Source organism: Melanerpes formicivorus, unplaced genomic scaffold (assembly GCF_026170545.1).
Source record: "Melanerpes formicivorus ecotype bairdi unplaced genomic scaffold, bMelFor1.0.p_v2 SCAF_40, whole genome shotgun sequence".
Taxonomy (NCBI): domain Eukaryota; kingdom Metazoa; phylum Chordata; class Aves; order Piciformes; family Picidae; genus Melanerpes; species Melanerpes formicivorus.
The window spans coordinates 4,130,891-4,151,277 of NW_027142392.1; the positions used below are offsets into that span (position 1 = coordinate 4,130,891).

At 45.2% G+C, this 20,387-nt stretch overlaps 2 protein-coding genes and 1 long non-coding RNA gene across 6 annotated transcripts in view; 1 reads left to right on the plus strand and 2 right to left on the minus strand.

The window, feature by feature from the left end:
- Nucleotides 1-20,387, plus strand: part of LOC137451244 (uncharacterized) — a 252,222-nt gene that overhangs the window by 38,146 nt on the left and 193,689 nt on the right. The gene's annotated exons all lie outside the window — the stretch shown is intronic.
- Nucleotides 1,192-7,970, minus strand: LOC137451195 (endogenous retrovirus group K member 24 Gag polyprotein-like). Of its 2 annotated transcripts, none has more exons than XM_068158500.1 (3): nucleotides 7,774-7,970; nucleotides 4,815-4,973; nucleotides 1,192-4,238 (listed from the first exon to the last, which is right to left on the minus strand). In XM_068158500.1, exon 3 carries the CDS (start codon nucleotides 4,147-4,149, stop codon nucleotides 2,644-2,646), a length of 1,506 nt encoding a protein of 501 aa, XP_068014601.1. In that variant the 5' UTR covers nucleotides 4,150-4,238; nucleotides 4,815-4,973; nucleotides 7,774-7,970; the 3' UTR covers nucleotides 1,192-2,643. The 2 variants fall into 2 exon arrangements, with proteins under 2 accessions (XP_068014601.1, XP_068014600.1); XM_068158499.1 differs by having other exon boundaries at nucleotides 1,192-4,430.
- The window catches only part of LOC137451233 (fer-1-like protein 6), a 70,351-nt gene continuing 60,532 nt past the window's right edge, over nucleotides 10,569-20,387 (minus strand). For 2 of the 3 annotated variants that reach the window (XM_068158583.1, XM_068158582.1), the window contains exons 35-41: nucleotides 19,670-19,812; nucleotides 19,033-19,121; nucleotides 16,200-16,298; nucleotides 14,888-15,129; nucleotides 14,399-14,562; nucleotides 13,223-13,323; nucleotides 10,569-11,186 (exon numbers count right to left, since the gene is read on the minus strand). In XM_068158583.1, the coding sequence (XP_068014684.1) occupies nucleotides 11,006-11,186; nucleotides 13,223-13,323; nucleotides 14,399-14,562; nucleotides 14,888-15,129; nucleotides 16,200-16,298; nucleotides 19,033-19,121; nucleotides 19,670-19,812 (1,019 nt within the window). In that variant the 3' untranslated portion in view covers nucleotides 10,569-11,005. Of the gene's footprint in view, nucleotides 11,187-13,222; nucleotides 13,324-14,398; nucleotides 14,563-14,887; nucleotides 15,130-16,199; nucleotides 16,299-19,032; nucleotides 19,122-19,669; nucleotides 19,813-20,387 lie in introns of those variants that run through there. The other variant, XM_068158584.1, reaches the window with a different exon arrangement.

Below are 20,387 nucleotides of genomic sequence, written 5' to 3' on the forward strand. Positions count from 1 at the left end.
AATCATGATATCCAGTCCTAAGTTAGATGTTGGCATCTTGGATTATGATGACAGTCGTTGAGGTCGGTGTTAGGCAGGTCTGCTGATTGTCATCCTCGTGATATTTGCGCTGTGTTCTTGCTGTCTTGTGCTGAGATGATTGCAGCACTGAGTTGCAAAATTGGTGTTTCCAGGTGTTGACATGGGTTAGCTTTTTTTTTTTTGCTGCTATCACTAAAACCTCAATTATAAAATATGCATTCCTCTTTTTCCCCCCCTTTTTTTCTTTGGTTATATAATCCTTATCTTAAAACTATTATGAATACAAAGAAAACACTTAAAGAATTTCATTCTATAATACCCCTATATCAAACTCTAAACTTATGCTAATACTAAAAATCCTTAACAACTTAAAGAACTATGTTAAAGCCAAACTGGTTGAGAAGACAAAAATATCCATTCAACAATATTCAGTTTTCCCTTACAGGGTTGACAAACAATTCCAGCCATGTGTCTTTGTTCATTGCTATGGTTAATTATTAAAAAGGATAGTGCTTTGTCTTCTAAGATGCGACAGGTCGAAGCACGGAGCACCTTAGCAAGTATTTTTTGCAGTGCATTTTGTTGACACTCATTAAGAGGTCTGCTCTCATTTGCATACACTGAGGACCCTATAAAGAGGCACTAAAGGTGCTATGTAATCATTTAGTTATCCCACAGATGGGCCACATCCACCGAAGCTCACCCAACAGTTTTTGAATGTCTGCTAAGGTAGAAATCTTAGTGGTAAGTTCAATTTTTTGTGGCTCAATGGAGGCCTGATTAATTATCCATCCCAATTATATCCAAGAGGCTGACTGCTGTATTTTCTCAGGTGCTCTTTTCAAATACCCTCTATTTTCCAACATGGGTTGAAGCCCAGGTAATATGTGTCCATTTCTGGGCCCCTCAGTTTAGGAAGGATGTTGACTTGCTGGAACGAGTCCAGAGAAGGGCAACGAAGTTGGTGAGGGGTTTGGAACACAAGCCCTATGAGGAGAGGCTGAGGGAGCTGGGATTGCTTAGCCTGGAGGAGACTCAAGGGTGACCTTATCACTCTCTACAACTACCTGAAAGGAGGTTGTAGACAGGCAGATGTTGGTCTCTTCTCCCAGGCAGCCAGTACCAGAACAAGAGGACACAGTCTCAGGCTGCGCCAGGGGAGGTTCAGGTTGGATATTAGGAAGAAGTTCTATACAGAGAGAGTGACTGCCCATTGGAATGGGCTGCCCAAGGAGGTGGTGGAGTTGCCATCATTGGAGGTGTTCAGGAGGAGACTTGATGGGGTGCTTGGTGCCATGGGTTAGTTGATTAGGTGGGTTGGACGCGATGATCTTGAAGTCTTTTCCAACCTGGTTTGGTTTATTCTAAATAAAATTTTTTTAGGATGTAATTCTTTTCCTGCAATTAAAATATCATCCATATAATGGCAGGTGAGCAAGTCAGGATGACTCTCTCTGAATGGGGACAAACCCCAAGCCACATACATTTGACACAAGGTGAGAGAATTCTTCATCCCTTGAGGCAAGGTTACCCATTGATATTGCTGGGCAGGTTCTGCTTTATTAATTGATGGCACAATAAATGCAAAATTTTCTGAATCCTCTGGGTGTAAATAAATCATAAAAAAACAGTCCTTCAAATCCATAATAATCAGTTCCCAACTTTGGGGAATCATAGTAGGAGTTGGGAGGCCAGGTTGTAAGGCACTCATCTCCTCCAGGACCGAGATGATTGCTCTCAGATCACGCAAGAAGCGCCATTTGCCAGATTTTTTCAGAATGGTAAAAATTGGGGTGTTCCAAGGGCTGGTGGATGGAATCACATGCCCTGATTGCAATTGCTCCTGTACTAAGGTTCTAACAATTTGCAGCCTATCCTGTCTCAGCAGCCACTGCTCCACCCATATTGGCTTATCTGTTTTCCATTTTAATTTGAGGGTTGGCCGCTTACCAGCGGCCGCTACAAAAAAGGACCAGTAACAAGTTTTGCTCCTAGCTGACTTAAGGCATCTCTGCCCAATAGAGCAACTGGAAGGGTGAACATGTACGGTCTTACAGTGATTGATTTTCCATCTTGAAAAGTTAATTGCATTGGCTCTCTGCTCTAGCAGGTTGTTTGCACACCTCCTACACCTATGACTCCAGAATTCACCATCAACAATGGCCACTGACTGTACCACCAATGGTGAGGTATAATAGTTAGCATGGGCCCCGGTACCCACAATCATTGAAAGTTGCACAGTTTTCCCACAAGGGTGTCTGACAGTTACAGTTTCTTCTGGTTTTCCCTTTTTAATTTCTAAGGCAAATAAAATATTAGGCATACCAGTGGAACCAAATCCTCCTCCTCCTCAAATCCTGTCAGAAGCCTTAGGCACTCAGGACTCAAATGGTATCAGCTGAGCAATTTTTGTCCCAGCAGGAATGCTAACAGGAGGGGTAATGGTAGAAAGCATAATTTTTATGACCCCCTCATCATCAGAGTCTATCAAACCAGGAATTATAAAGATGCCCTGTCTAGAGGTAGAGGATCTTCCAATTAACAAAGCACAAAGCTCGTAACCCAGAGGGCCGTGCTGATCTGACTCAAGGACAACAACTTCTGTGGACTCAAGAGTGACATCTACTGCTGTTGCCAGGTCCACTTCAACACTGCCAAAGGTGGCTGCGGGGCAGCAGTCGAGGCACCCTGATTTGGTGTCATCGCGCGGGGTGCGTTTGCACTGCGAGATTGGTTTCCCTGATTATGACTTTCTTGAGTAGAATGAGTAGTTTGGCAATGAAAACACCACCTTTGGGTCTGTACAACAGTCCGACAATTTGCTCTAAAGTGCCCAAACTTCCCACAATTGTAACATTTTCGATTTAGATTCTTTCCCCTTTCTGTTCGTTGTACTAGAATTTTCACAACTGCTTTTACAGTGGTAGCTACATAGGATGCCATTTGTTCTTGGTTTATTCTTTCTGCCACTTGCAGCATTTCTGCAGTACGTGCCCCTCTCGGTAAAGTACTCAGTATTTGTTTAGTTTTTACATTGGCATTATCAAATGCCAAAGTATCCAGCATTTTTGTCTTCGTAACGCCATCCATATCTGTATTGGCAGCTAACGCCGTGTGCAGCCTACGTACAAAGGAACCATATGGCTCCGTAGGACCCTGCCGAATAGTGGCAAACGCAGGACCAGCTTGATCATCCTGAATTCCCGACCATGCTCTGATTGCTAAATTCTGAGTTAACTGTAAAACTTCAACAGGAAATCGTGCTTGCCAATCTAAACTAGCAAAAGGTCCCAACCCCATGAGTTGCTGAGCAGTAACACCACATAAAGGGTCCCCTGGTTGCCGAGGCACTGCCTCGGCGGCATTACAGGCTGCTTGCCACATGTCGAAAAATTGCACTTGCTGGTGTGGCGTTAACAGAGTATGTACTATCACACGTATGTCATATGGGGTTAACAATTGCACTGAAAACAAATTATCAGTGAGAGCAGTTGTATATCCTGACTTTAACCCATAGGTAGTGATGGCTTGTTTAATTTCTTTTAACATTTTCCAATTCAGAGACGGACGTCGCACTACCATAGGAAATGCAGGCATCGAAAAATTTGCAAATTCCCCATCTGTTACTGTACCTTTCCACCTACGCACCGGATCCCCTCCCTGCCAATCCCCTGTATTATCTCCCCCCTTCAATTCAAATTTATTCTCCACAGCAACACCACCATCTGCTGACAATACCTGGGATCTAAGGGGTAAAGAGGGTGGTTTAACCGGAGTGGGTGCTGGGGCTGCTGGGGCTTGTGCGGAGGGTCTGGTCACAGAGCTACTGTGGTAGCAAGCCTCCAAGTGCTCCAGTTTTTCCAAGATGAGCTGCAGAGCAGGCTGGTCGCCGCTCAATTTCTTAACGTTGGTGGTCTTGTCTTCTGAATCCGAGCTGTCGCTGTCGTTATTAGAGGAAGATGTTGATGAAGCGGATCGAATACGCTGAACCACAGGTTTCGCTACCTTTTTATTTCCGCTTCTCTGCTTAGGACGAACGGCAGTAGTGGTCTTTTGTGGGGACAACGTGTTCGCCGAAGTGGCAGACACCACTTCTTGTGGTGAGTGTTTAGCCTTCTTGTCCGCCATTTTGTTTGTGCGCGTCTCCTCAGTCAGATCAGAATTTGCTTCTGCCGCTACTGGCGAAGCGGCAGGAGATTTGTCCTTAGAATAGGGCACTAATAAAGGAGACAATTTGTGTAGGAAGAGGAATGTTAGGTAATTGAAATAGAAATTGTGATGATGATACTAACAAAGCCGCAGGCAACACGGGGAGGAGGGGTAGTGGGCACGGATTCTTTCAAATCTCCCTTTTTCGTCTCAGTTGCAACAAATGCTGGAGCAGCTGAATCGAGAGAATACACTGAAATCTATGAAAGCAGAAAAGTATCTGTGATGAGTCACCATACAGTACTGTAGTGAGAATAGAATAGAATAAACCAGGTTGGAAGAGACCTTAGAGATCATCGCGTCCAACCTATCATCCAACACCACTTAACCAACTAAACCATGCTCCTTTTGAGCCTTTAGACACTTCATCCCACAGCTGAGTGCCAATATTATCACAGGTTTCACAAAGAAAAGCTTCACTCACTGTGGGGATAAAACCTTGATCCCAGGCCCAGGCCAAAAGGCCCTTCAATGTCCCCAAATCATAAGAAATACCTCTCATAGAGAGGATATGTTGGAAGAGTCTTAGCACAGCCTCTTCTTCTTTGCTGAGTGCTACCCCCATCTCCTCCCAGGTCACTCACCTGTTCCTGGCGAGATTCCCCCTCTTCTTCGAGTATGCACGCTTTTTCCCAGCGCTGGGGCAGTGCTGATTCAACCAGCTTTCCGTCCCGCTCTGACACTACTCCTTATGCTGGGTTGAGCATCAACGTAGTCCAAGGGTCCCTATTCCTGCGCACCACCTTTTGACAAGGGAGATCAGAATCAATATGGAAGACCAATATGATCAAAGCATTGTTCAGTTTAATTAGAGAACCTCCACAGCTTATACAGACACACAGACTCACAGAGCATGGTTAGTGTAATTTCATTGGTCCCCTACAATTGCTCACGTATCCTACTGTTATACATTACTGGTTAAACTACTAATACCACGTGAAGTTGTTGATTGACATATAGATCCTGTTATTCCAAGATAATTCTTTGTGTTTACAGCTACCAGTACTTTGTTTTAGTTACAGGCTGCTAGCACAGCACTATTTCATCAAACTGCTACTTACTTCTACACTTATGCTAAGCATGGCCTACCACTAGATCAAGCTCTAAGCTTATATTGTCAGATTGCTCACACTACTTATTGCTATGATTGCCACACTCAGCCTCCCCCTGCCATCCTGTCATTAGGTAAGGGTTGGACTCAAGGCCCAGGAGATTACCTCCCTGTCCAGGGAAAGAACAAGCCACTGCCTGAACCAAGTCTGACCAGGAAGGTCAGTCTCCACCTTGCGTTATCTTCCTCACTTGGTGCCTCTTAGCCACACATTTGAGCTCCTCCAGAGGCTGACCATCTATCTCCTCCTTCGGAACACCTCCCTGCAAGAGCAATCTAAACAGCCTGCCACACTCCTTTGCATCCTGTCTGATGTGCTGTTCCTTCCTGGCAGCCTCAGCCTCCCCTCTGGGCTCCTACTCAGGGCACTCCCAGAAGGTCTCATTTGCTGTAGCTGTTCTACCACTGTCTCAATAGGGCTACCCAGCACAGAAATAAACAGTGGGATCAAACAGGGCCTCCAGGCAGCCTCCCAACATTCTCTTCCATATCTGGGGGTCTGGGGGGTAAAGACGCACTGCAGACACTGCTCTGGGGTACCAGTCTCAATAGCCTCTTTCATTCCCTCACCTTTTAGTAACCTTACAGCTTGATTCAAGGTAACCCAGGTAGTAGATCGTCTCACGAGGCCCCCTCCTTCAGGCATCTGTCACTGATGCCCTCACAAATTACCGAGACAAGGGGCCTGCAGTCCCTCAGTCGGCGGAGAGCTGCCTATACATAGAGATCGTTAGTTATACCCAGGAGTTTTGTGGCATCCCCGTAACTGATCATTACAGAGTCAGTACCCTGCTCCACCAATCGCACCATCCACATATGAGATCTTCCCCCAGACAGCAAATTCTGGGTCTCATCTGGGGAAAAATCTGCGAGTTCATCCTGCCTAATCAATGCTCCGCCTAGACCCACTACCCCTTTTCTCTTCCATACCGGGGCAGCCTGAACTTTCACATGACGACACTCCTGTCTACCCCGAGGTTCAACCTGAACCTTCTTATGCTGGCAACATCCTGGTTGAGCCTGGGGTTCTACCTCTTTCTCCTGGGGGTTGTCTACTACACTCTGGAACGTCTCTCTCCTCAGAAGTTTGACTCCGAGCCAGAACTCCTTATGTTACCATCCCATATCTTGGGGTCCCAGTCCGGGGAGGTAACCACCGCTCAGACCCTGGGACCTCGGTCTCCACCTTTCCCTAATTTCTGCTGCCTGCGTTTCAACACTCGCACAGCCAACTTATCAGCTAATTTAATGCATTTATCTTCTGACTGCTAGCTTCGCCTGCTCCATATTTAACAATGCCTGCCTCTGAGTCACTTGAGAGTCGCGAACTGCCTGCAGCTGCTCCCGCAAACGCCGCTCAGCTTGCAGCAGCCCGGTAGTAACTTTAAATGCAATTAGAAGCGCCCCCCTAGGTGCGCCGCGCATGCTGGAGCCGAACCGAGCTCTTGCTCCCTAGCCTTTAGGTGAACTGCTCCCAGTATCTCACCACGTCTGCGGGGCTCTCATGACCCCGCGGCTCTGGGAGCACCTTCGCACACTTTTCCCACTTATTCCACAACGTGTCCCAGGGCTCCTGCCCCCCTGCAACGTACTCCATGGGGGGAGCGACGGTTTTCTTCTCGGGCGTGCTGCCGACAGCGCTCCCCGCTAACAACTTCTCCATCCGTACCACTAATTACACACTCTATCCACCTACAAAGCCTATATACACTTACGCACTAAATCCGTAATGCGTTTTTTGTACAGAACTATCTGAAACTACGTACACAGAGTACGCAGGCACGCGTCCTTACAGCTACCCGCCCACCAGTAAGCCTCGCGCTTCTTTTACTATATACACACGGATCCGGCTATTTAGCCCCACCGCGAACCGTGTGCGCAGCGCTTCCTGCAAACAGCTCCCACACCTCGCCAGCCACGAGCCCCACCAGCGGGTTGTCAAACGCTGCTGAATCCACAGCACCCCCTCACCGGCTATCCGCCCACCGGTAAGACTGTGAACCCGGCAAATACATCGCTTCCTGGCTCATCAAGCGCCCCCCCGCTCCAAGCCCCGAGGACGTCTCCCAGTCCGCGGCGCGTCTTGCAAACGCTCCCTGCCGCTTACAAGCCCCGCAAAGTCGGCAAGTCCGCGGTCCCACCTAGTCTGCCGCTGGCCGGTCCCGCGAACGCCAAAACAAGCACACTGGCACCCAGGAATTCCTCATCCCATCCTCGCCACCGTTTATGGTCCAGTGAGCCTCTTCGATGAGGAATTAGTTAATGACACGTACGACAGGTGCCAATAGGTACGGCTTTATTTAACATAAAAGGCGGACGAGGCTGCGCCGTAGTGCTGCAAGGCACGGACCCTAAAGCAAGGCACAACCCCGTGAGTTGCCCACGAAACCCGAAAGCAGAGCCCGACCCCCAGAAAAGCGCAGCTAACTTACCCTAAGCACCCTATGAGAAACACGGCGGTACCGAAGATTGCCAAGCGGCGGAGCTGACCGTCTGCCATCCAGGAAGGTGTCCCGGCGAGACCAAATCTTGTCTTGTCGGATCGGAGAACCTGCGGCCGCCAGTAGCTACCGTCAGGTGTTTTTAAGGGTCCCGCGTCCTGTGGTGTCGGGCCAGGACGTCACAGGAGGCTGGGTCTTGGAGCAAAAGCCCCACCTGTATTTCGCAATCGTGTTATGTAACTCCTCACCCTATTGCTCATGCGTGCAGCCCGCTCAGGGGGTCGCACGCCCCCTGCCCGGCAGTAGCCTTCCTCATCTTCGTCTCCCTCAGGTCCATTAGCGGTCAAGCGAGAGCTTGAAGGTCTTTTGCGGTCATCTCAACACATTCAATACATTCCTATCCCTGTTCAGTTTCATAAACAAAGGGGCCTACAGATACATGTTATCCGTTACCCTTATCATGCACCTGGGAGCTTCTGATCAAACACTGTGTGTTCCTAGACACCCCCGGGCAGCTGGGCACAAACAGCACTTATTCCCAGGCACGCTTCGGCAGCTGGGTATTTCTAAGCAAACTCCAACTAATTCTTCCCTGCTACAGAGATGTGCCCAAGAGTGCTGAGAGAGCTGGCTGGTGTTATCACTCTGCCACTCCCCATCATTTTTCCCAAATTGTGGCAGACAGGAGAGGTGCCTGAGGACTGGAGGAGAGCCAATGTCACTCCAGTCTTCAAAAAGGGCAAGAAAGAGGTTCCAGGGAACTATCGACCAGTCGGCCGCACCTCCCTTCCCTGTTCAGTTGCCTGCATAATCTTTGGGTTTACAAAGCAAAAAGGCCCTGACAAAAGCCCATGGAGTCACTAAAAAGGATTTGGCCTTTCCATGTTTCCTTTCCCCATCACAGACATTACAGAAAAAAAAACAAACAAACAAAAAAACTGATGACAAACCTCACAGTTTCACTTTTCAAGCTGAAAAACCTTTCATGTCCAAAATGCCAATGACTGGAGGAAGTAGTAAGTTCTTATTTCTTGAGCACATATTGGTCCCAGACTCCAAGGGTCTGTCCTGGTGAGCCCTGAGCATCACGTGTTGACTTGGGACATCACAGCACTAGAGAAGGCAGATACTCAACTCTATTAACCATGCTCCTTGGAGGAAAAATCACAGTGCCTGGCTTTGAAACTCCTCTTCCATACTGTCAAGTTTCACACATCCCGTCTATAAGTGCTCCTCATAAAGAGCTACTCCAGCTCCCTGTGCCAAGAGCAAGAACATCAAAATCCATCCATCCTCCCAGAGGTGAGAGCCCTGTTTGCAGTAAGAGCTGCCCATGGAGTATCTGCATGAGCTGCACCCCATTAAGAATCAGTCAAAACAGAGCCTGGGGCATGCAAACAATTTCCAAAGAAAGATATTGAAGGAGAAATGTGTGAACTGAGCTGAACAAGATGGCTCACCTCAAGAAGATTAGGCTTTCAAAGAATTCTCTTCCTTACAGACTGAAAATTGGGGGAAGTATTTACAAAAGCTACCCTTCCACCTCTGTCATAATTTGGTCCTTAGTTAGGTGTCTCTAAGCAGGAATTTTTACAGATTTAATTAGTTAGTTATTGATGCTTCTCATGGTTGGCATGAAAATCCCCCTGTGGCCACTCAGAAGACAAAGAAGGGTCCATGGCAGAGCCAGGAAATCATGTCAGATCTCTGGTTTTGATGCCTTTCTACACAGAGGTTTTAAACATGAGCACCTGGCCTGACAAGTGTTTATGTCCCTGTGTAGGAAAGGACTGTCCTGCCTCTTAGGTGAAGCCTGGTTTATCCTGAGAGCTTTATTCTCAGGAATAGAGGTTGATTGTTTGCAATCAGTCACAATGTCCCTGGACTCACCTGCCGTGCGGTCTGTTCTGTGACATTTATGGCATTTTGTAGTCATGTGTGAAAAGGATCTTCTGATGCTCCGCTGTTTCCCTCCATGTCCTGCTCTTCCAGATTCTGAGCAATGCAAGTCCTGCACACTGCTGAGATGCTAACTCACAGTATGAAACACAGACTAACTGCATAACACAGAAACTGGCAGGGGCCTGGTGAGTTTTGCGGGAATGACTTTGCAGCTGATGGTATACATGTCCTGGCAGGCATAGTGTGAGCATGGCCTTGAAACCTCGTCCTCCAACACAGCCTCAGGGCTACACCTTGCCAAAGACAGAGCTCCTTGGGATGCTGTGGTTGTCCTGACTCTGTGGGGTAGTTCATCATCAGTGGGTGCTCAGTGGGAACTTGATTCACAGGGAAATCAAGTTATCAACCCCTGTCTTCTGCATGATACGGGCTGCAGCATTTTCTTCTGTATTCTTAAGCAAGATGAGGATTTTCACAGTGACAACAGTGTAAGTTTTTAATCCATGGTTTCTTTAATCTTCCAGGCTTTGTTCCACTCTGCAGCCTTTCTCTTTTCCATTCCTCTTCTCTGCTCATCAAGCAGCAGGATTCTCTTTGCTCGCTCTCTTTAACAAGGATCACTTGCTACTGCAGTGCCTGTGGCTGAGTCTTCATCTTCCTCATCCCTCTCCTCCTGAGACCCCCAGCACTTTCAAACTGCCTCTGAAAAAAGCCCTTTCCATCTCTGCCTCTACCACCCCCTGTCACTGAGACTTACCTCATTTGTAAGTGTGTGAGACATCTTTATAGAGCACAGAGCTCCCACCAAGAGGCACAGGAGGAACTCTCCACATGACACCAAATGAGATACTTTAACCCTTAGTTGTTTTTTTAATAGACCTTTTATTTCAAAATGATTGTGCCATTAGAGGTCACTGGAAAACAGTTCATGGAATTAATTACAAAACTATTCAAAGACTGAACTATACATTTATCTCTGTGGACACAGTGTGCTCTTAAATATTTAACCACAAGTCTGTAATAATAAATACTTGACTGACAAATCAGCTGCTGCATAACAATGAGGAATTTACTTTCATACTCTGTTTTAGGTGCAGAATCAGACTTTCATTGTCACTAAAGCTGCAGCAGTATGTTCATGATGATGTGCATTAAGGTTGGGTCTGGGTGAGCAGCCAAAGAAAATGTTAAACTATTCTAAGAGAGCTCCAGTTTCTGACACAGAATAGCTATGTTTTCTTTTTACAAGGTGGATCAATTCTCTTTGCCTGCCTTTTGCTTTTAACTGAGGTGGTTGTATGTGATTGGTTACAATGAGAGCTCATCCTACAACTATCTTCTCGCTGATTGCCCCTGGCAGTGTGTAGATGAAGAGCACCAGGAAGATAACGAGAACAAGCAGAATGATGCCGATTATGATGTACTTCTTGTAATTTCTCCAGATCAGGTGATACAAACACTTGAAAGGATTTACAAACCAAGAGAAGGATGTATCTGGTCGGCTGAAGAGGAAAGGGGGGGAAAAAAGGAAACACTTTTGTAAAAGCAAATCCATCTGTTTCAAAAGTTACCCCATTGTAAAATATGTATTTGAGTCTAGAGAGGACCTTTAACTGCTGGGAGCCCACTGAAGAGTTCAGAGGGAACTTTCATCTGTTTCACACACTGTTGGGTCACCCAGCTTACATCTGTCCCTGAGATTAAGCTCCACACACCACTCAGAACAAAATTTCAGTTCACACTTCAAAACTGCCACTTTAAGGCAAGACACTGAGTTCAAAATTACAGAGAAGACCATGATAAATCCTAAAGAATAAATGCAGATGTCTCAAACTGGAGTACAAAAGCTTTCTAATCATTGCAAGGAATTTAGCATTGCATAAACCACTACCAAAAAATCTGATTGCTTAGTGGTAGTCTCAGTGTTATAACAGTCAGAGCCAGCTCAAAACTGACATACATCCCCAGATGGCATCTTTTCAGAAGGAAATGTAATACAGGCCTCTTGAAAACAGGAGGTGAGATGAAACCCAAAATCTAGATAGTTTGCCTGGATACATAAAGAAAAGCCACCTTCCTCTGCTGGAGAGTATCTGCACTGCTCCATCCTAAGGTTTTACAAATGCTGCCTCGTGTCATATTCTCCTCTGCAGCCAGGAGTTACTATGCGCTGTAGAGGAAAGCTGGCTGCATACAGAGAGGGAAACGATTCTCTCCTTAGGAAAAATGTTGGACATGCCACCCAGCTTGGGAGACCACTGTGCCTCTGACTTTGACAGCCCTACCCCTGTAATAAGCCGAGGCAACACCTGCTAGCTTCATATGATGGGACAGCCCAATGAGCACATCTGCAAAACTGGGTGCAGGTTGTCCTTCTTATAGAGTGTGAACTTGTGCAGATGGTGCAGCAGTTAGAAGAACAAAATTAAGACTTAGGGTTACAAAAAGCAATGGCTATGTCTCACTCAGAAAGCTGTTTAAAGGACTTGAAGCCATGTCTTAGTCATCTGCAGAATTCAGCATGTGGCAGTGAATGCAAATGAATGTGGCAAAGTCTGTAAATCTAAAAGGCCAGCTGAATATCTTTTAATTAAAGACTGTGGTTTATACTGAGGTGGAAATGACTCAGAAAAAAAAATTACCAACAAATAAACCCTCCAGGTTAAAAGGAATTGTTAAAAAATGGAACCTCTGAAGAGGAAAACTTATTGAATCACAGACTTGAGTAACAAAACCATTAGTCTGAATATTTCAACTACTTCAGGGCTTTTCATAACCTTTAAAGACAGGGAAAAAAAGCCAGGCCTGTTGCTCACTTGATTTGTTTTCTTTGCAACATAGGCAATAGAATTTGGAAACAGTTGCAGCAATTTATTTGTTATAACAGAATGCATCCAGACAAACATCCTGCCTTGATCAGCAGAGGCGAAGAGATAGATAACCTCATGGTGCTTTGCCAGCAGGAAAGTACACTCACTGCACCTTATTTTTCATTTGCATTTTTCTCTTTAGTTCCCAGGCATTTAATCATTGTCTGCCTTTGCTCTGGTACATTAACAAGTCTATCTCCTGATGGTCAAACTAAATAAGAACTGCACAGAGGAAATACTTCATGCAGTCATTTTAAAGCACTTAAGCATTAATGGTTTATAATTATCCTGTTAGTATAATAAATACAAACTGTCTAATCTTTACAGGTGACCAAACTGAGGTGTTGGATAAGTTATGATAGCTTAAGAGGTTATCACACACCAGGTCAGCTGTGGAACAATCCTGCATGTGAACTCTAGCTGAGGACAAACATGCAGCAATGAAGTTTATGAGAGTTTCCAGAAGAAGGCATTTCAGCTAACCTGGAAGGTGCTGCCAGCTAAAAGTTCCAGCAGCCAAGCAATGCACCACTTGGACAAGTGGCTTGTTCAAGGTTACAGCAGAAAGGATGAGAAAAGTCAGGAGAGGAACAAGGAGACCTGCTCTTGCCCATCTTCTCTCAAACACCTCTGCCCCCAGCTTATTTAATCAGCATGCTTCTACTCACTTGGGTTTTTCCAAGGGCTCAGGCTCTTTTCGAGCTTTGCCTACTGGATTCTTCTCTGCTTCTTCTTCTGTGACTAAGTGAAACTCAGCTTCCACCTTGCCCTAAATCAGAGAGATGATATGTAAGCATCTGCTACTGGGTGATTATCAATAAATCATAACAGGATTTGGCTTGGGGAGAAATTATGAAATGATCTGAGGGTGAAGGAAATTGATTATAATAAAGAAGAGAAAATCTTTGCAGTTAAAGAGAAAGCAGGAAGGACACCTCAGGCATCACATGCCTGACTTATGCTCAAGGACCACGAGGAAAGAGAGGTAGGATATTTTCTTCCAGACCCATAAACATATTTTCTGAATCATGAATTGTAGCTTCTTTCATCTGGAAAGACCTGTCTGATATCTGTCACCTGTCCTGGCAGAGCTGACTTGCAGAGCTGGAAGATGCATTACTACCATGGACAAGTTGTAGCCCACCAATGGAGGAAAGTCAGGCAGCCACAAGTGCTGGAGCAATTGAGCTGTGGAGTATCAGCTCACAAGAGAAAGATGGCCAGAAATGAGATCTGTGTGAAGACAACACTATGCAGTCCCAGACTTCTGTTCAGGCTAAAGGAATACTGGTCTGGCAGGTGGATCCAGAATCTATTTTCTTGATGGATGTCCAGAAGACAAAAGAATAACTTTGTTTAGCACCAACTTGCTGACAATTTCTAGAAGTCAAAAAAGTCATAATGTTATGTCAGTGCTGCTTCACTGCTTGTTTTCATTGTGAGAAGCCACTAAAGCTTATTGAGTGGTAAGTAAAATACTACCTGTGGGAAGAGGTAATTTTTTGATAGCTTTGGAAGTGAGAATTAATAGTAAAGAAATAAATAAGCAGGTGAGATTCCTCCCAAGATTTCCTCAGCTGACATAAAGTTGTCTGATTTTCCACTTTACCCATCAAGAGTGCTGGGAAATGAACAGTGGAAGACAGTGAAGAAGTATAAAGTGCTCTGGTTGCCTGGGATTATTGGAATCAAGTCTACAGGTAATCACTAAAGCATTTGGAGGAGTACTATGGATTAGTCAGTAGTGATTGTTCTTTAGATGTCATATCCAAAATCAGCATTTATTTGTCTTAGGATCTCAGCAGTCCCAGAGAAAAGCAGTTGATCTCTAGTGAGATGCCTACTGTGAGCTCTCCAGCCTTGATGAAAGGCCACCAGCCCCTGATGCGCTTCTGCTGAAATATGGAGATCTTGTTTTCTTCACTTGCTGCCACAACTACTCCTAAGTCGCATCTCTTGGCTGTCTTTGCTGCTCGAGGGAATCCATTCAGGTTCAATTCAAGAGTGCCTGGAGGATGATGTGACAACACTCAGAGAACAGACAGACAAAAGAGCATTCAAACAGCAGCTTCCAGATAAGATACATGGAGCAATGCAAGCAGCTTGGAGCAAAACTTCAGAACTAGAAGTCTCCCTGTGCTGTGAGTCATTCATTTGGATCACCCTGGCATCTGAGCTCCTAATCATCCCCTCTCCAACAAAAGTGTAAGTTTACAATGTGGTGCTTTAGAGAAAGAAAAGCAAAAGTTGGGCCTCAGACACTACATGCTTCAACAAAATACAGGTCCAATGAGACCTCATGTGCAGTTCAGGCAGATCCATTGCATACTTACCCAAGAAATCGTCTGAAGACAGTCTTTCAAAGTCCCACACCTGAAGCACCAGCTCAACAGGTATTTTGCGCTCTGTCTTTTCCAAGGAAAAGATATTTTCTCTTTTACTAACCACCATCTGCTTCTCTGCTGGCAGATAGTGAAAGGGGAACACGAAGCGCCAGTTGAAGTTGCCCTCTCCTGTCAAGGAGTTGTAATGTACATCTGTCTCCTGCTTGTCATCTTCCAGGCCCTTGATCCACCTATGGCAAGCACATAGTGGAAAGCACTGCAGTCACCAGGGGACCTTGTATTGGGGTTGTGATTACCTGGTTACAGGCATGATCCTTGACTAATTCCTACCTAACCAGAAGGAGGGAACACACCATTCAGGACTGTGACACACAGCATCAGCCCTGGCTCAGTGATCTCCCCTTTCACTCTCACTCTTTTCATTTTATTTATGTGATGTGCTTCAATTATTATCCCAGTAACATCTGTGAAGGTGTGACAGACATTTAGTCTGCAGAAGGAAGGTGATGGAGAGCTGAAAGTGCCCATGTGATGTTCTTCCCAGCGTGGCTTTGGTCAGTCACCCACACATGCTCCAACCATGAAGCTAGACTATATTTCCAATCGACACAGCCTGGCAAACACCTGCTTTCTTGTTTCTAATGTGGTCATAATTCCCTTTGCTTTGATTATGTTAAACCTCTCTGCATCTGTGTAAACTCTTAGAGTTCAGGTTCTGTGTTTGACCTCTGTTTGCTAAACTGTGGGATTGAGTCTCCTTGTGCCAATAGTGCCTGAGCAGGAAGTAATGACCAGCACTGCTACTTGATTTTAAGAGGAAAAAAAAAGACAAGGCAGCGATTTCCACTATAGATGAGCAATTTGGGCAGGCATTTAGAGTGAAGTGCCAAGACCACAGAAATAGTTAATCAGATATTCTTGCAACATGCTCATCTGTGACAATTTCCAGATTAATACTGTACAAAGCCTCATGTATGGTACAACACTTGGATGCTGTCTTGCAAGTTTGCAGATCCCAATAGAAACCACAACCACCAGAGGAAAGGAAAACTACTCCTGGGTCTACCATCACCACGACCTCTGAGCTGCTCTACCTGTTCCATGCCTGGCTTATCCTTATGGTAGAGAGGCCGAGTCTCAATGTGCTCTGGGACCAGTTTGTATCCAGCTCCAGGGATTTAGACTAAAGTGCCAAGACCACAGAAATAGTTTACCAGATATTCTTGCAACATGCTAATGTGGTCTGATTTTTGAATGAAACATTACATGTTCTTTTGAAGACAGGTCCTGAGTAACTTACCCTTTGACATAGATATCACTTGATTTTTGACCCGTAAAAATATTTTCATCCTCTAGGATTACATCCTGTGTATTCCAGATTATTACCCTCAGTTCATAACTGAAAAAGAAAGTAGATCTGTCTGTAATCGAGGTCTGGTCAGACAATCTAAACCTCTATCAAATCATGCTTTTATAAAGTGAGAAACTATGTATTTGTACAAAACATTTTAAACAGCATCAGCCTCAGGCCTCTTATATTTACAAGAGTCTCATGACAGAGTGGGGATGGTAGCTCCTCTCAGCTCTTGTAGTATGCTGAATGACAGCTGGGGTCACTGGGAAGGGAAATTCCTTGCTTTTTATCACAGTATCACAGTACAACTAAGGTTGGAAGAGGCCCCAAGGATCATCGAGTCCAACCTGTCACCACAGACCTCATGACTAGACCATGGCACCAAGTACCACGTCCAATCTCCTCTTGAACGCTTCCAGGGATGGTGACTCCACCACCTCCCTGGGCAGCACATTCCAATGACGAACGACTCGCTCGGTGAAGAACTTTCTCCTCACCTCGAGTCTAAACCTCCCCTGGCACAGCTTGAGACTGTGTCCTCTTGTTCTGGTGCTGGTTGCCTGGGAGAAGAGACCAACCCCTTCCTGGCTACAACAACCTTTCTGGTAGTTGTAGAGGGCAATGAGGTCACCCCTGAGCCTCCTCTTCTCCAGGCTAAACAATCCCAGCTCCCTCAGCCTCTCCTCATAGGGCTATGCTCAAGGCCTCTCACCAGCCTTGTTGCCTTTCTCTGGACACATTCAAGTGTCTCAATGTCCTTCTTAAACTGAGGGGCCCAGAACTGGACACAGGACTCAAGGTGCAGCCTAACCAGTGCTGAGTACAGGGGCACTATGACCTCCCTGCTCCTGCTGGCCACACTATTCCTAATGCAGGCCAGGATGCCATTGGCCTTCTTGGCCACCTGGGCACACTGCTGGTTCATGCTTAGGTGGCTGTCGATCAGTACCCCCAGGTCCCTCTCTGTTATGTGCCTGTTAAACTTTCTTCACAAGAATGCTGCAGTGAAACAAGGTAAAGCTGATCTCAGCACCATTACTAGGGCTGTCTGCAAAACAGTAAGCATCTTGCTAATAAAAAACAGAGCTCCTGGAAGATGCTTTTCAGAAGAAATATCTAAAATCATTGTGATTTGTGCAATCCAGTGCATCCAAAGGGAAGAGAACCACTGCTTACAGATATTTTCATTTAAGCGAATACAATCAGGTTTAGAAGCAACAGTAAAAGGAATTAAAGGCTTCCCATTCCCTATATACAGACATTTCTAGTGGGCATCCAAAACTCTGGAAGCTTGAACTGAAATACAGATGATGCAGGTGACGTAAAAAATTGATACTCAGAAATACAGATAATGCTTTGAGTTATTGCATGAACTCCAAAATAAAAATCCCAAGCCGATGTGTGAGGACACCAACATATATGTTGTCATGCAAACAGCCTCAATCTCAAGTGTGAAACGGTTTGCCCCAGAATTTACCAGATATCATTGGTCATGGAGCTCTTAAGGAGATGTCAACTATGACAGCCAAGTCTGTGCACTAGCCAAGTAAACGTTTATCTGTAATGCTCCATCAGAACTTTGTTCACCTGAAGGTCATTAACAAAGCATTTCATAGAATCTTAGAATCAATAAGGTTGGAAAAGACCTCAAAGATCATCAAGTCCAACCTGTCACCCAACACCTCATGACTAGTAAACCATGGCACCAAGTGCCATGTCCAATCCCCTCTTGAACACGTCCAGGGATGGTGACTCCACCATCTCCCTGGGCAGCACATTCCAATGGCTAACAACTCTCTCTGTTTCAAGCCACCACCACAACAAAGAAGCTTTATAGAAAGTTCTATTCTGAGGAGAGTAATTGTTACATGGACAATTCTGTCAAATCTTGGCTTTGGTAACAGAAAAGGAAATGAAACTGTGGTTTATGACATTGTTTCTTGTTCAAACATAAACAATACAGGAACAGCACCTGAGGCGTCTTCAGAAAAAATTCTCAGGAAATGCCTTGCAAAAATATTGGAATAAGGTAGATATGGGATGGGCTGAGAGCTCTTGCTTGGTTTTGTTTCACCTACAGTCAATTAGCTTGAAGAACTATGTGTAGTGTTGCATACAAAGCAGAATAGAATAGAATAGAATAGAATAGAATAGAATAGAATAGAATAGAATAGAATAGAATAGAATAGACCAGACTAGATCAGGTTGGAAGAGACCTTCAAGATCATTGCGTCCAACCTATCATCCAACACCATGCAACCAACTAAACCATGCAACCAAGCACCCTATCAAGTCTCCTCCTGAACACTTCTAGGGATGGCATAAGTATCTGTGTAAAATTTGAGAGATTATTTCAAACATATCTCTACTAACTCAGGCTGCATTATGTGTTTCTTGATTTTGATTTCTTACCTTTGAATTACATTCTGGAAATCCAACAGGTGTAATACTATTGCATGGGATTAAAGATCTCAGCTGGGGTCAAGTAAGCTATCTAGCTGAAAGAGGTAGTGAAACCAGAATAACTTCTTTCAGCTCAACAAGTGGATGGTAACATCAGGCTCCTAGACATCTGCAGTCTCTGTATGAAACAGGGATATCTTTCTGAAAGAGGTGTGTGATAGGCCTTGATGAAAAATCACCACTTGTTTACTGCAGAGCAAACTAGACATGGAAGTTTGTTGTGATAGGGTTTTTTTATAGGTCTTTCCAGACACTTGAGGAAGACTGTCTTTGAGGACTGATGCCTCTGTGCTGGAAGGAAAGCCCAGAGCATTACCCTTTGGGTTTTCTTGGTGAAATGTCCACTGGGGGTCCTGGCAGAGGCATCTCGTTTGGGAACATGTCAACCCACATCTGTACGCGACCCTTGAAAAGAAAGAAAGAAAGAAAGATCTCTGCAACCTTAAGAGATTTAAAAGGCTTTAAACTTAATTCTGACATCCAAAACTATGGCTTCCTCTGTAAGCATCAACCAGCTCACTATCCTGGCACTGTGATTTATCTAGAAACCTATTATAATTATTACTTTTTTCATACACATTGGGAATGTGGTGAAATTGGAACTGAGCTGATACATTGGCAGCCTCAAGGTAAAATCCATACATAAATAGTACATGGTGAACAGAAAAATAACCAAAGTCTACATACAAGCAGAGTTTGTGCTGATAAACTAGAGCATTTAAATGAATGAAAATATGCAGTTACACCTGGTGTGAGTCTTGTGTATTTGGATACCTGGCTGTAAATACACATCTGTGACAATTTCCAGATTGATACTGTACAAAGCCTCACGGATGGTACAACACTTGGATGCTGCCTTGCAAGTTTGCAGATACCAATAGAAACCACAACCTCCAGAGGAAAGGAAAACTGCTCCCGGGTCTACCATCGCCATGACCTCCGAGCTGCTCTACCTGTTCCATGCCTGGCTTATCCTTATGGTAGAGAGGCCGAGTCTCAATGTGCTCTGGGACCAGTTTGTACCCAGCTCCAGGGATTTCTTCCCAAGCATGTAAAACCTTTAGGGAGAGATGTTCATATGATTCAGTTGGCTCCTCTATAGGAAAGAGCAAAACAAAAAAGAACAAAGAGAGATGAATTATAATTTTGAAGCCCTGACAACATGTTTCATTAATTATTAAAGATGGTAATTAACTTCTTTCTTGTTTTTTAATTAAAGGGAAGGTGTGATGTATCTCAGTTGCGTAAGAAGGGTCATGTTATACATTTAATTCTTGCAAGTAAGGGTACCCACTGGGGTAACTAGAAGATTAGCACTTAGGCTACAGTTTGCAGTTGCAGAGGGACCTCGACCGACTGGACAGATGGGCAGAGTCCAATGGGATGGCATTTAACAAGTCCAAGTGCCGGGTGCTGCACTTTGGCTACGGCAACCCCATGCAGTGCTACAGGCTGGGGTCGGAGTGGCTGGAGAGCTCCCAAACAGAGACAGACCTGGGGGTGCTGATTGACAGCCACCTAAACATGAGCCAGCAGTGTGCCCAGGTGGCCAAGAAGGCCAATGGCATCCTGGCCTGCATTAAGAATAGTGTGGCCAACAGGAGCAGGGAAGTCATTGTGCCCTGTACTCTGCTCTGGTTAGGCCACACCTTGAGTACTGTGTCCAGTTCT